Genomic DNA, 13,140 nt, shown 5'->3' with positions numbered 1-13,140 from the left:
CCCTTCCCATTTCTCTCTCTACCTTCTAAAGATGGAGCGGTAAATTTGACTTGCGCCACTGTCCCTCACGTATAAGGAAGGACCGTCCTTACAACTAACTGCCACAAATCATGTACCTTTGAATTAAATTTTTTTAAAATCTCCAGATTTGATTTAATTAAAAGCAAAATTAAATAGAAATGATGGGTTTAACTCTAAAAGAAGAACATACCGTTGGTGGAAATTAAAGTTACATCATGAGCGGGGTGGACTTGGAGATGATTAACTAAACCCTAGGATGTGGAAATTAGTGTTCAATCATGTGTGTGTGTGCGTGTGTTCAATTCAATCAAGAAAATGTTCTTCGACCGAAGTGTTCAATTTAGGGTTTGTAAAAAGGAGCACAAAACCAAAGGGTTCTGTTCAAAGACTCTTCTGTGTGTTGCGTTGCGTGTGTGGGTTAGAAAAGGTTACAAAGGATGAGTTGGTGAGGGGCATATGCACACGTTAAAGTTCATTTACACTCAAATTTTTGGGTTTCCTTTTGTTCCTTTTTCCTCTAAAGAAAAGGCATATAATTGTACTTTTTGTATATAATTATATAAAATACCACAAATCTGTGTAAAAATTAATTTTGCAAATTAAATATTAGTACCTGCTGTTCAAAAAGAAAAAGAAAAAAGAAAAGAAAAGAGAGGGTGTAATTAGAAGGAATCAAGTGATTAGAAAGAAAAAATGTCTCGAACTTTATTTACTATTTTTCTATCTCTTCTCTTTATCTTACTTTCTCACCCTAGTACCCTACCCCCCACGTCCACAAAAGAAAAAACACACCTTCTCTGCTCTCTCTCTCTCTCTCTTTCTCTCTCAAGTGTCATTTTCTCACATATACTTCACACAAAAGAAACAACCATTCACTTCATACCTTGTCATTTCTTCTCTCCTCTTTGTTTCTCTCTCTCATCTCAATCTGAAATCTCTCTGCAACTACTCCCACAAATTGATCAAAATCCATCTGCACAAAATACCCAGAAATTAATCTCCAACACCTGAAAATCCATAACCTTCATCCCCTCTTCAGATCACCAAGGAAGCTCACATACAAATAAAACACACTTGGGAAGCTCCTCCATCACAAGCACAAGCACAAGGGAAGAAGAAAAGTTCTTACAATATAAACAAGGTAGAGGGGAATATATATATATATTAAGGAAAGAGCAAGCAGAGAGGAAGATCATGGAGCTGTTCCCTGCACAGCCAGACTTATCTCTTCAAATTAGCCCTCCAAACAGCAAACCCACATCATCAAGTAGTTGGAGGAGAAGTAGTAGAGAAGAGCAAGAGGAGGTGGATTTGGGGTTCTGGAGGAGAGCCTTGGACTCCAGAACCTCCTTCTCCTCCTCAATAGCAAAACCCGATACCGGTTTCGAGCTCGAGCTCTCAAATCCAAGGGTTTATGCTCATGGTCTCCATCATCACCACCACCAGCATCATCAGTCCAATATTAGCTCTAACCATATAATCCACCACCTCAACCAAAATGGTAATGTTTTCCAGGGTTTTGAGCAAAACCAGTTCTCAGTCCCCCAAGTAAATCATCACCCACTATTAAATGTTCATGACCAACAATTACAATTGCAATCACAATCACAATCAGATCATCTTGGGTTCTTGAGGCCCATTAGGGGAATTCCAGTGTACCAAAACCCTCCCCCTAATTTGTTCCCATTTTCTTCCCAAAAGCCTTTGGACAGTAATTCCTGTACTTCCACCTCCACAATTACAAGCTCTTCAAGCCCACTATTTCAGGCTCAAGGGGGTCTTCTCCGATCCAGGTTCTTGTCCCGCTTTCCGGCGAAGCGCAGCATGAGAGCCCCTCGGATGCGCTGGACTACCACTCTTCACGCTCGCTTTGTTCACGCCGTTGAGCTTTTGGGTGGCCATGAAAGTAAGAACAAGCTCTACTCTCTCACTCCTCTCACTTGTTTTCGTTTTCTTGTTTAATTATCCTTTCTTTATGGAAAAAAAAACAAAGAAAATGGAAAATAAGTTGACTTGTTCTCATCTATTCTCCTGTTAATGCCTTTTCTTATTTTTTCTGTTTAATTAATAATAATGTTGTGGGTTTTATACACATTAGGGGCTACACCAAAGTCAGTTCTTGAGCTTATGGATGTCAAAGATCTCACCTTGGCACATGTCAAATCTCATTTACAGGTGAGCTAATAGTATTTTTCTTTAAGTTATTAGATGTGTGTTCTTCTTGTAGCTATGTTTTTGTCATTCTCTTCTCTCTGAGAATCAGCTAGCCTAGCATGCATGTTTGTTTAGCTTTCCTGCAATATCTCCATCTTTTCTTTTCATCTTAATTAATTTGGGTGTTGAAGTTGAGGCACTAATATTTACTGATGGAGCTTAAGTAAAGATGAAGTACGAAATTTGCAATTTTTACAGCCTGCTTTAGCTAATATTTGTGCACGAGGAAGGAGCTATGTAGGTTTTTATTATATATAAATATTTATATGTTCCAAATTCCAATGGTGTTGTTTTGCTGCAGATGAGACGCAGAAATCCTTAGCAAGTAGCTTGTTTTTCTACTTGCGATAGATAGATAGATCTGATGGTTCTGCTTCTGCTTCTGCAAGCTCATAATGAACAGCTTTTTGCTTGGAGGAATGACCCACCCCAAGTTAAAGAAAAAATCAATGCTCTCTCTCTCCCCCTACTATCTAGCTATAGAGAGAAAGAGAGAGAGAGCAGTGAGATGCATCGATTTCAGAAATCGAGTAAGACAAAGCCCAAGGAATTCAAAATAAGTCGTCGTAGCTATAGCCAAGCCGATCCCAGACAAAGCTTTAAACACTCCATCTATCTATATATAATATTAAACAAGTACACAAACATCATCATTTCTCAATGATATCTTCATCAGATCATGGGTTCAATTCTAACCATGGTTACCTTCATTATCTCTAACCCCAACCATGGTTATGTATGCACTATATATGCATGGCATGATGCATCCATGCTCACATCCCTATGCAAACTTGCACGCATTGAATACAAGAATAATACAATACAAATGTCTCTCTCTGTGTACTTGCACTGTGTTTTCAGACATGTCTATAACAAAAACAAACTGCAAATTTTTTGTAATCTTCACTCTCTCTCTCTCTCTCTCTCTCTCTCTCTCTGTATTTAACTGGTCAAATTATTAGTGTAATGCTAATGCTCTATTATCCATTCTAATATATGCATCAAAATGTTAATGTGTGCAGATGTATCGGACGGTGAAAACCACCGATAAAGCAGCGCCCTCTTCAGGTTAATATAATAACGCCCTCCACTTTTTTTTTTCCAGTTTTTTTAAATTTCTGATTTATTTGAAATCCTAGTTAGAGATGAAAAATGTGCAACAAAGCATTATGGTTAGGGGTTAATTTGTTTATTAATAAAATTTTAGTTTATTTTATTGTACAGGACAATCTGATGTGTACGAAAATGCTTCATCTGGGGACACCACTGAAGACATAATGCTTGACCTTCAGAACCCAAGAAGGTCTTGTGATCAGCTCTCACCAGCTCAGCAGCAGGGATCAAGATCCATTCCTCAGGTTCAAGATAATAAAGAATACTATGGCCTCTGGAGCAACTCTTCAAGGTAAACACTAATTAACCTGCTGCTTAATTAATCTTAATTAGTCTCTTGGAATAATACAAAAGAGACAAAAGGAAGGGGAGAGGGGGATGAAAACTTTAAGAAAAATGCCAGTTCATCATGCAATAATTTGACTTATTTGTGTTGTCTTGTCTAAGCTTTGTTCTTTTATAGCTAATCATACATATTATATGGTACTGATTGAGAATTGGAATGTTCTTGTGGTAAATTTGAGCATGTTTGTCTGATTAAATGAGTTTGTCTAGGTTGGGTTAAGTGTGATTTTGAAGACATTACATTTACATGCATGGCCCATGAGGCCCTCATATTTTTTTACTTTTGCATGCAAGATATCACAGAAAGAATAAATCTAGAAATGATGATGATGGGGTAATTATAAGCTGTTTCATCAAGTGGGCAGGTGGTGAAAAGCAAGTAAAAAAGAAATTTTTGACAAAATCCACCTCAAAGATGGAGATATCTCTTTCCTTTGGATTTTGTGGGGCTCCTATTGCATGGGGCCTACGCAGTTGGAAAACTTAGTCTCAAAGATAAACCAAAAACCCATTATGAAATGATGGACCCTTTAATTAGTAGAAATAAATCTTTGGAACTTCCTTGTAGTCTGTGAATTGCTGGCTATATGCTCATTCTTTCTTGTGTTTAACAAATGGCTCTCACATGGGAATTCTGCTTTATTTCAATCAGCACAAAATTTAAAGACTAAAGTGCGAGCTGAGAGAGAGAGAGAGAGAGAGAGAGTAGCTAAGCTAGCTAGTTCTCTATAAACAAGAGAGTCGTAAAGATTGCTTTCTTTGAATCTTTTCCCAGTTTGCTTTTTCATCTGCATGCATGGCTTCCACTGATAGAAAATATTCTCTCAATCTGTTTGTTTGTAGCAGAGAAGCTTGGTTGCATGCAAACACAAAGGATTCTTCTGCACCTGCAAATATACCATCTCTTGATGATCAGGAGGTACCAATTTATTCATCTAGTTACTATTTAAACTCAGTTATTTCCAAAACATACATACATACATATATATATATATATATATATATATACTGAAGAAAATGAAGGTTATTTTATTTCCATCTTTCTCCATAAAGTCATGCACATTACAAAGAGTAGAGAGAGGGAGAAAAGGGAAAGACTTTTCAAAAGCTGGTTCCCTTAAAAATTGAAGGGCTATTTCTGTCATTCTCACATGTCCCAGGTGAAAAAGAGTTCTTGTGATATGTAAAAGCTTGTTTGTTATTCTTTGTATATATATATATATATATATGTATGTATAAATCTCTTTTTCACTGGGGCAAAGGGGAAAAAAAGAAGAAAGCCTCTTTCTGCATATATAAAATTAACAATCCCTCTCATCTCATTACTACCCCTAGACCCCAAAACCTTACTCATTTGACTCACCAAACCCATAGGTTGACCATGCATTGCATAATATATATATATATATATATATATATATATAACACAATTGGAGATGTTAGCTAGCTAGCTATGGAGAGAATAATGCACAGTTGTGCAGGCTTTCTAGTGTACTATTCAAAGTTTCTTTTTTCCTTGATAAATATTCCCTCAGTGAGTCAAATGTTGATTCCCACTCTCACCCACAGTTCACACACACACTTGTTAGGCTTCTTCTGCATGGTGTTTTGTTTTAAGTGTATTTATAGGCATATCATATAATAGATATGCATATATATTTTGTTTCAGAAGGAAGACATGATGGATCCAAAAGGCTTGAGTTATGAGAGAATATCAGATGTAAGCTCCTCAACAACAAACATTTCTGCAGGGACAAGAAGCCCCAGGAAGCCCAATTTGGAGTTCACTTTGGGCAGGCCACTTTGAAATTGAATAGGGGAAATAAATTAATTGACCCTATTCAGTTTTTAATCATTTTTAATTCATTATATTATGTCTCTGAATGAATGGGGGCTGCCATGGAGATGAGAATCAGGTACCCGCTGAGGAAATCAGAGGAAAAAGAAAGGAAAAAGAAACAAAAGAAAAAGAAAAGTAAAAGGAGAGCTAAAGAAAGACAAGGAGACAAGAAAGACAGAAAGCAACAAAAGGAGAAGGGGTGGAAAAAAAGCATGTCCTTCCTATCAATCTGTGAGATCCCAATCAAACATATTATATTCCCACGTAAATATATCAAGGACATCTAGCTAATTGATTTTGTATGTTTTTGCACTGATGAGAGAGAGAGAGAGAGAGAGAGAGAGAGAGAGAGAGTGACCTTTAACTATCTTAAAGTATGAAGTGATCCTTGGTAATTGTAATGGAGCACTTTACATTTATATATGAAATATATTTTCTTTCATATTTTTACCAAAGGTGTTGGGTTCTCTTTTCATTCTTATGCACCACCACTGTCACATGCTTTACACTTTACGGACAAAGCGAAAAGAAAGAATTTCAGAATATAAACTATATAAAAGTTTGAGAAACCAAGACATAAAAAGTACCAAAAACAATACAAACACAAGGAAGGAAAATGGAAAAGGAGAATTTCGGGCAAAGTTTTTTTCTCGGTTGTCATTTTTATCTCAGATGACATTAGGGTTCTTCTTTTTCCTAATTAATATCACCGTGTGTTTGTGTGAGAATGAGATAGTGCCAAATTCCTCAACCTTGTTTGGTGGCAAGAATCATTCGCATGATGATTACTTTTGTCCTTGAACTTTAAGTTTTATAATGGATAAAGTTTAGACTGTCGTCGTTAACTTTCAAAAAGAATACTGGTTGCAATTTGTAATTTTGATGTCATTTTTATCCCCAAACGGAAGCTTCTCTGAAAGTAGTAACACATAATGGTTCTTACTTTTCCTTCTTTTATTTAGAAGAGGGATAATTTCAACTTTGAATTTCTCCTAAAAAAAGTAAAAGTAAAAAAAATCACTAAATACATGTTAATGGGCTCATATTTTGCAAAGGTATGATCCCACATATAATTTTGGAGTTGTTATGGCACTTGTATATAATATTTTATTTTATGGTAGTCATAATAATCAATCAAAATGAGGAGTGCTATTAATAAAAAAATTAGCTAATAATATCGATATTAAATGAATCATTAATGATTTTAGTTCTTTAAAGACTTGAATGGTGCAACTTAAATAGTTTTATTTTGTATATGCATTGCATGTTTTTTTTTCTAGACTAACTTGGATAGCCAACCCTTCGCGAGCCTACTTGCCCTTCTTTCTTGTGAAGTACCATTCGGCTCTTGTCGGGGAGCCTCACTCTTTGCAAATTTGTCTTCAACTCAGGAAGCTAGAGTTACTAGTTTCTCTTTCTCTGGATTGAGGCGCTGTCCCGACTTGCTTGCCTTTCCTTCTTTTGAAGTACCGTTTGGCTCTTGTCGGGGAGCCTCACTATCGTTCTGTTTACTCTTCACATTAGGAAGTTGTAGTTACCATACCTATCTTATCTCTAAGCTGATACTGACTCGCTTCACTCGGACAGGGAGCCGGCCCATCTCATGTATTAGATACATTTTGAGGGATATATAGCTCATTATGTCCTCCCTAACTAGATGTATTATTTTTTTGTTATCAATAAAATTCACTCATGTCGTCGAGTTTCTTTGTAAGGTAAATCCAGCCCAGTCCATTTTAAAATCCTTGATCCATCCTTGGTTGAAACCTACCCTGATACCAAGTTAAAAGCAAATTTAGGATTGAATTGTTTGTTGTGTATTCTTCTATGTGGAAGTGAATATAAAAATGTACAACTTGGACTTATCATACAAGGAATAAAATAAATACATCCTAAAATAGGAAATTAGGATTCCCTATTAAATAAGAAAAATATTTCCTACTCTAACAGTCTTAGACTCACGCCAACAATACATCTTGATGTTTATGGATAGCAATAGTAATAGTTAATAATGAGGCTTGTTATGACCCTCATGGCATGGGAGATTGAAGCACAAGAGTTTTAAAGAGGATATTTTCGACGTCTCTTCTAATAGCTTGGCAGCACCAAGTAATAGATTTCTTACAGCAGCTTGCCTCAGATAAATGATGGCTAGACAAGAAGAGATTTCCACAAAGGATATAAAATAAGGGTGCTTAAATAATTGTTTTTGCATGTTGATCACATTGGCTTGAGTTTGACTTGTTTTGGTAATTTTGAGCATTTTTGGGTTACTCTAGCTCGAGTCTAACAATGGAGGCTTGTGGATGTGTTATTATTCTGGTTGCTCTTAATTAGTATGTTTTTGAATTTAATTAGTATGTTTTTGAATTTTGTAGGCTTCTTCTTGTGACATTGAAATTCAAGCTAAGTTTGGCTAACTACGAGGAGTTATGAGGCTACTTCCAGTTTGCGTGCTTGACTAGAAAATTTCAACATATGCTTGGTTTTCGACTCTCTTTATCTTGAGAATGCTTGATCACTACTTGACTCCAGAATTACTCGTACCTTAATTTTGTTAGAAACAACGTTGTTTCTACGAATGGAGATAAATTACACTACCTAATTAACTCGCTGCTGCACCAAGTTCTCAAAATCAAATATTTTAATCAGGGATCTCTTTCAGCTTTAGGAGTTTTTAAGATGTCTCTTTATTTTATGAAGTGGATAGGTGCACGGGTGAGTTGTATTTTTTGATTTCTGTCTAAATCTAAATTTTGTCTAAAGAGATAATTTAGAGAACCTATTGTAGATATTAGTTCACTCTTGTTTTTAGCGAATAGTTATTCATTTTTTTAAAGATGTGATGTAATCTTTACAACAACAAAAAGCTACTTAGTCAGATAAACATAACCCACCTCACCCAATACCTACAACATAAAAGAACACCTACGTGATTGGGAAAGAAAAAAAGCAGAACATAACTACGTGAGAGACAAAAACCTATATAAAAAAGAAGTGAGGAACAAAGCAGCCACCAAAGTGGACTGCTGCGAGAGAGGCACACCGATTCAGCAAATCAGCAAGCGAAGTTCCTCTGTTTTTGTTTGTTTTGGTAATTTTCTTCACTAAGTTACTAGGAATTTGTTAAAATTATGAATTTGTTTTTAGAAAAAATTAGGAATAAGTTTATATATATATATATATATATCAGTTCCCTTTTATTGAGAGATCCCTAAAAAAAATTTATTTGAGAGACCCTAAAAGGGGTCCCCTTTTTTTAACAATCCAAACCATCTATTTTTTAAGTCTACATTCATAGATCATCCTTATAAAAAATTAGACAAATTGGAAACCGTTTCGATATCCAATTGTGGTTATACAAAATCAATGAACACGGTGCTTCAAGAAAGTACTAAAATTTCAATAATTCAATTGAGTTGTCAAATGATATTGGATTCAAATGATTTTTTTAGAGATGATCTTTGAAGAGTATCTACAAAATAGACGGTTTGGATTAATGAAATACATACGAAGTGGGCCATACAAGGGTGTCCCTCAAATAAGTTATTTGAGGAATCCCTCAATTGAAACTCCTTGTATATGTATATATATATATATATATATATCCATTGTTGTTTTATCTTACTAGAGATTGTTTCACACCTAGTTGCTTTCATGTTCTATATATCATTCTTAGGTTATGCTTTATACAATATCATATCATCATTGAAATTCTAAGGGAACAAAGAACATTTTGCATTTAAAAAGAAAAAAGGAAAAAAGAATAATGCATCATCAAGTAGCAATAACAGAACGTGCATTTTCATATATGAGACTTATCAAAAATGGACTTCGAAACAAGATAGAGAATGAGTTTCTTGTTGATGATATGATACTTCACATTGAAAAAGAATTAGCTGATAATATCGATAATAAATCAATAATTAGTGATTTTAACTCTTTGAAGCCTTGAAGGATGCAACTTAAATAAAATTTATTTTGTATTATGCATTGGATATTTATTTATTATTTTCTTTTTTTAACTACTTTTCTAAGTAAATTTAGGTTTTAGCCATAAAAAAAAATTTACTTTTGGAAAAACCAAAGCTTTTTCAAAAAAGACAGAAAAACCTCTCAACTTTCAAATCAAAGACATACAAATGTAAATGATTCATTAGGAAATTCAAAAATAAATAAGGGTAATTTTGTCCATTTTGGCTTCTTTTAAAAAAGTTCTATCTCCTTTTGTTTTTCCAAAGTCTCAGTTTCTATCTTATATGCAAGATGCACTTTAAAGGGTTACGACTCATTATGTCCCCTCTAATTGCGTGTATCATTCTATCTTGAATTTGTGGCTGAATTGTGAATGCCAGATTTCAACTTCTATTGACTTCTTTATGTATGCATAAGTAAAAACAGAAGCATGTGAATTATTGCCTATTTATGAACAGCTTGTGAATATATATTTATTCTTGTGTGAAAAAGAAAGAAATATATAAACACAAAAACAAAAACAAAAAACAAATCTATGAAAAGAGAAGGACTGTCACATGCATGGATGCTACGAATTTAGCAGAATAAAAACGAGTCAATCGAGAAAAACAAAGTAACTAACAGAAGACTGAGAAGCACACACAACCATTATTTATACGTTTACAACGCATTGCAAGCCGAAATTCCCGCGCGGGCGAAGAAGATGGGGTAATTCTTTTTGGGACAGCAGAATATTTTTTATTTATTTTTTGTTCTATTTTATTTTGGACGGACAACAAAAAGCATAAAAATAAACTCAAGCATTATGCTTTCAAAATCCTTCGCACGTGCCCAACGACGTGACGTGTCATGGGTGGTCCGTGGTGGCAAGATGGGGCTAGGGATACAGCGAAGACACACAGGCAGTGTCAGAGCCAATGAGAGTCAAGCGGGGTGTGGAGGCCGAGGCAAAATCATTTTGCAATCTATTGCTTTATGATTGACCCCTCGCTGAACGCACTGTCGTTTTAGCAGCAGAGAGGTTGGCAGAAGCAGAAGCAGCAGCAGCAGCGGCAGCTTTGTTGTCCTTTCACATCTGACGGGCACGTCGGGCAGGAGAGAGAAGGGGTGAAGTGATGGCGACCATACCTGCCCTCTCCTCCTGCGCATTGAAGGCAGTCCCGTCTTTGTCTGCCCGGCTTTCAAGGCGGGCTACTTACCCTATTTTTCTCCCATAAAAACCTCTCGCTCTTCTTCTTCCTGTCCCTCTTAATTAATTTACCACTAATTAGAAGAAATAAATATCTCTTTCTCTCAATCAAAACTAGTTGTAACTTCAAGTGGTAAACAAAGTTTACTCCACCACCCTTGAGATTAAAGATTCGATTTTCTTCTTTTTCAATATCGCTTATTTAAATATACCTCCTCCTTTCTCAATCAAAACTTCTCTTTCACTCAATTAATACCCTATATATATATATATATATATCAATACAGGAGAAGGTGTATTTGAATTTGGGACATTTTTCATCATCCATATCAAAGATGTCATTAGAGCAAGAGCTACCAAAGGATTTAATTTGATTTATAAACTCTCTATAAGTCCTTGGAGAAAATTTCTATAAAATTGAACCTTGTATTTTGACAATTTCATTGAATGTTGTAAAGAGCTTTGACTGATATTGCTGACATAGTACAATGTACATTGCTTTGCCAAAAGAATGAAAGACCCAAAAAGAAAAAACTATTGAAAAAGAACCCCTTATTTGCTTTAGCCTGAAATCTATGCTTCTCATTTCCTTCTTTTTCTTTAAAACATCAAGTAAAGAAAACTAGTATTTGAATACAAATATACCCCTGTCCTACTCGATATCTACATCCTGTATTTTAAAATCTATATTCTGCAATGCAAACCCCCTAGTACCTAACTAGCTCCATAACTAATTTCATGTATTCATAACCTAGTTTCATTATTTTCGTTCATTTTTTCTAGACAATACACTCAGGCCTATTTGGTTGGCTGAATTGGACTGGACTTTTTTTAATTAAAATAGACTATAGTCATAACCATTGTTTGGTGAGTTTAAATACACCTCGGACTGGTTGGGCTTATTTATTTATTTATTTTTGCTCCGGATAAGAATATGAGGGTTTTTGTAAATCCAAGTGGAACCACGGGTTTTCCGCCTCCTCCTTCACGTCTCATCTCTTCGTTGTCTCTATGTCTTTGCTCTTCATCGCCTCCACCTCCTCCTTCATGTCTCATCTCTTCGTCTCTCTACGTTCTTTCTCTTCATCGCCTCCACCTCCTTGTGATTTTATATCTCTATGTCTTTCCTCTCTGCATCTCTTCTATTCGTCTAATGTTTTTGTCATTCAATCTTCAGAAAAAACCAGATTGTGTAGAAGTTTTGCCTTCGAAATTCAAACTCAAATGAGTATTTTTTTTGTTCATTATGCTAATATTCTGCATTATCTTCTTGGATTTTGATTTAGGGTTTTCTAGGGTCTTTGATTTGGGGTGTGTGTTAGTTGCATATGCATACTTTGTTTGTGCAAATTTCTATTACAATAATACTATGTGGGTTAATCGTTTTATTTTGAATTTAGACCCGATTTTTTGTACCTCAATTTCCAAAATAGTTCCGTAGTCCTTTAACTTTATAAGACAAATGGTCTTACCCAATTTTGTTAACTTTTGTATTGCAGAAAATGATATTTTTGTATAAAAATTGATTAAAATATGAATAAAAAATTTAAAAAATAAAAAAACTAAAAAACTAAAAAATTAAAATTAAACTCTCTCCCCTTCTATCCCGATTTCTACTCCCCTAAAACTTGATTTTTTTTTTGTTGGTTTTTTATTTGATTTTCTTTTATTGTTATTTTAAAGATATGATTTATTTATTTATTTTGTTGGTTTTAATATAAAAATACAATTTTGCCTATGCATTTAACAGAAAAAGTTAACAAAATTGACGACAAGACCATTTGTTCAAACGAAACTAAAGTTAAGGGACCATGGGAACTATTTTGGAAATTGATGTACTCAAATGCAAATTAGGTCAAAATTCAGGGACTAATAAAATGATTAACCCAGTAATATGTAGTTGAAATAAAAAATTATGCTTCTATTTTGGCAAGTTTGTTATTTTTGGTTTGAAAACTCTATGCCTGTTTTACATATTGAGTAATTGGTCTTTCAGTTTTAGGAATTTCATTGTTTGGGAATTTCTATTTTATTTTGTGATGCAACAAAAAAAAAAAATCTACCATATCTATGAAGTGGTGCCATGTTCTCATTGTTCAAAGCTCTTCTGCTAAACTCCACATATGTCTCTATTTTTCTTTGTAGATAGAATCAGACTCAAATTTATACTGAATTTGACTATTTGAGGCTTCATATGAATTTATTTGTTTACTTTGAATTTTTTTCAAGCAAATCATAAAACCCATCTAATGATAAATTATACATATTTTCTCATTTGGTCTTGTGCAAAAATAGATCAATTAGAATAATATTTCAAGTGTTTCATTGCTGCAAAAATTCTGATTGTTGGTGGACCTTTCAAATTGCTATCATTCTTTTGATTCATTGCTGTAAAAATCACTAATATGTGCATGTTTCAAATTGCTATCTCAGACCAAAAAAA

At 34.6% G+C, this 13,140-nt stretch overlaps 1 protein-coding gene across 4 annotated transcripts; it reads left to right on the top strand.

The window, feature by feature from the left end:
• Positions 1–895: 895 nt before the first annotated feature.
• On the top strand, positions 896–5,988 carry KAN2 (Homeodomain-like superfamily protein). 4 transcript variants are annotated; one of them, XM_008239956.3, is made up of 6 exons: positions 896–1,927; positions 2,120–2,196; positions 3,258–3,303; positions 3,460–3,640; positions 4,540–4,612; positions 5,363–5,988. In XM_008239956.3, the coding sequence occupies exons 1-6, from the start codon at positions 1,216–1,218 to the stop codon at positions 5,498–5,500; spliced, it is 1,227 nt and encodes a 408-aa protein (XP_008238178.1). In that variant the 5' UTR covers positions 896–1,215; the 3' UTR covers positions 5,501–5,988. The 4 variants fall into 4 exon arrangements, with proteins under 4 accessions (XP_008238178.1, XP_088897803.1, XP_008238177.1 ...); XM_089041677.1 differs by having other exon boundaries at positions 902–1,927; positions 5,366–5,988; XM_008239955.3 differs by having other exon boundaries at positions 902–1,927; positions 4,537–4,612.
• Positions 5,989–13,140: the final 7,152 nt, after the last annotated feature.

This window comes from Prunus mume, linkage group LG7, assembly GCF_029339155.1.
Source record: "Prunus mume cultivar Tortuosa linkage group LG7, ASM2933915v1, whole genome shotgun sequence".
NCBI classification, from domain to species: Eukaryota; Viridiplantae; Streptophyta; class Magnoliopsida; order Rosales; family Rosaceae; genus Prunus; species Prunus mume.
Note: the sequence above shows the minus strand (reverse complement) of the source record. Positions and strands in the feature narration are given on the sequence as shown.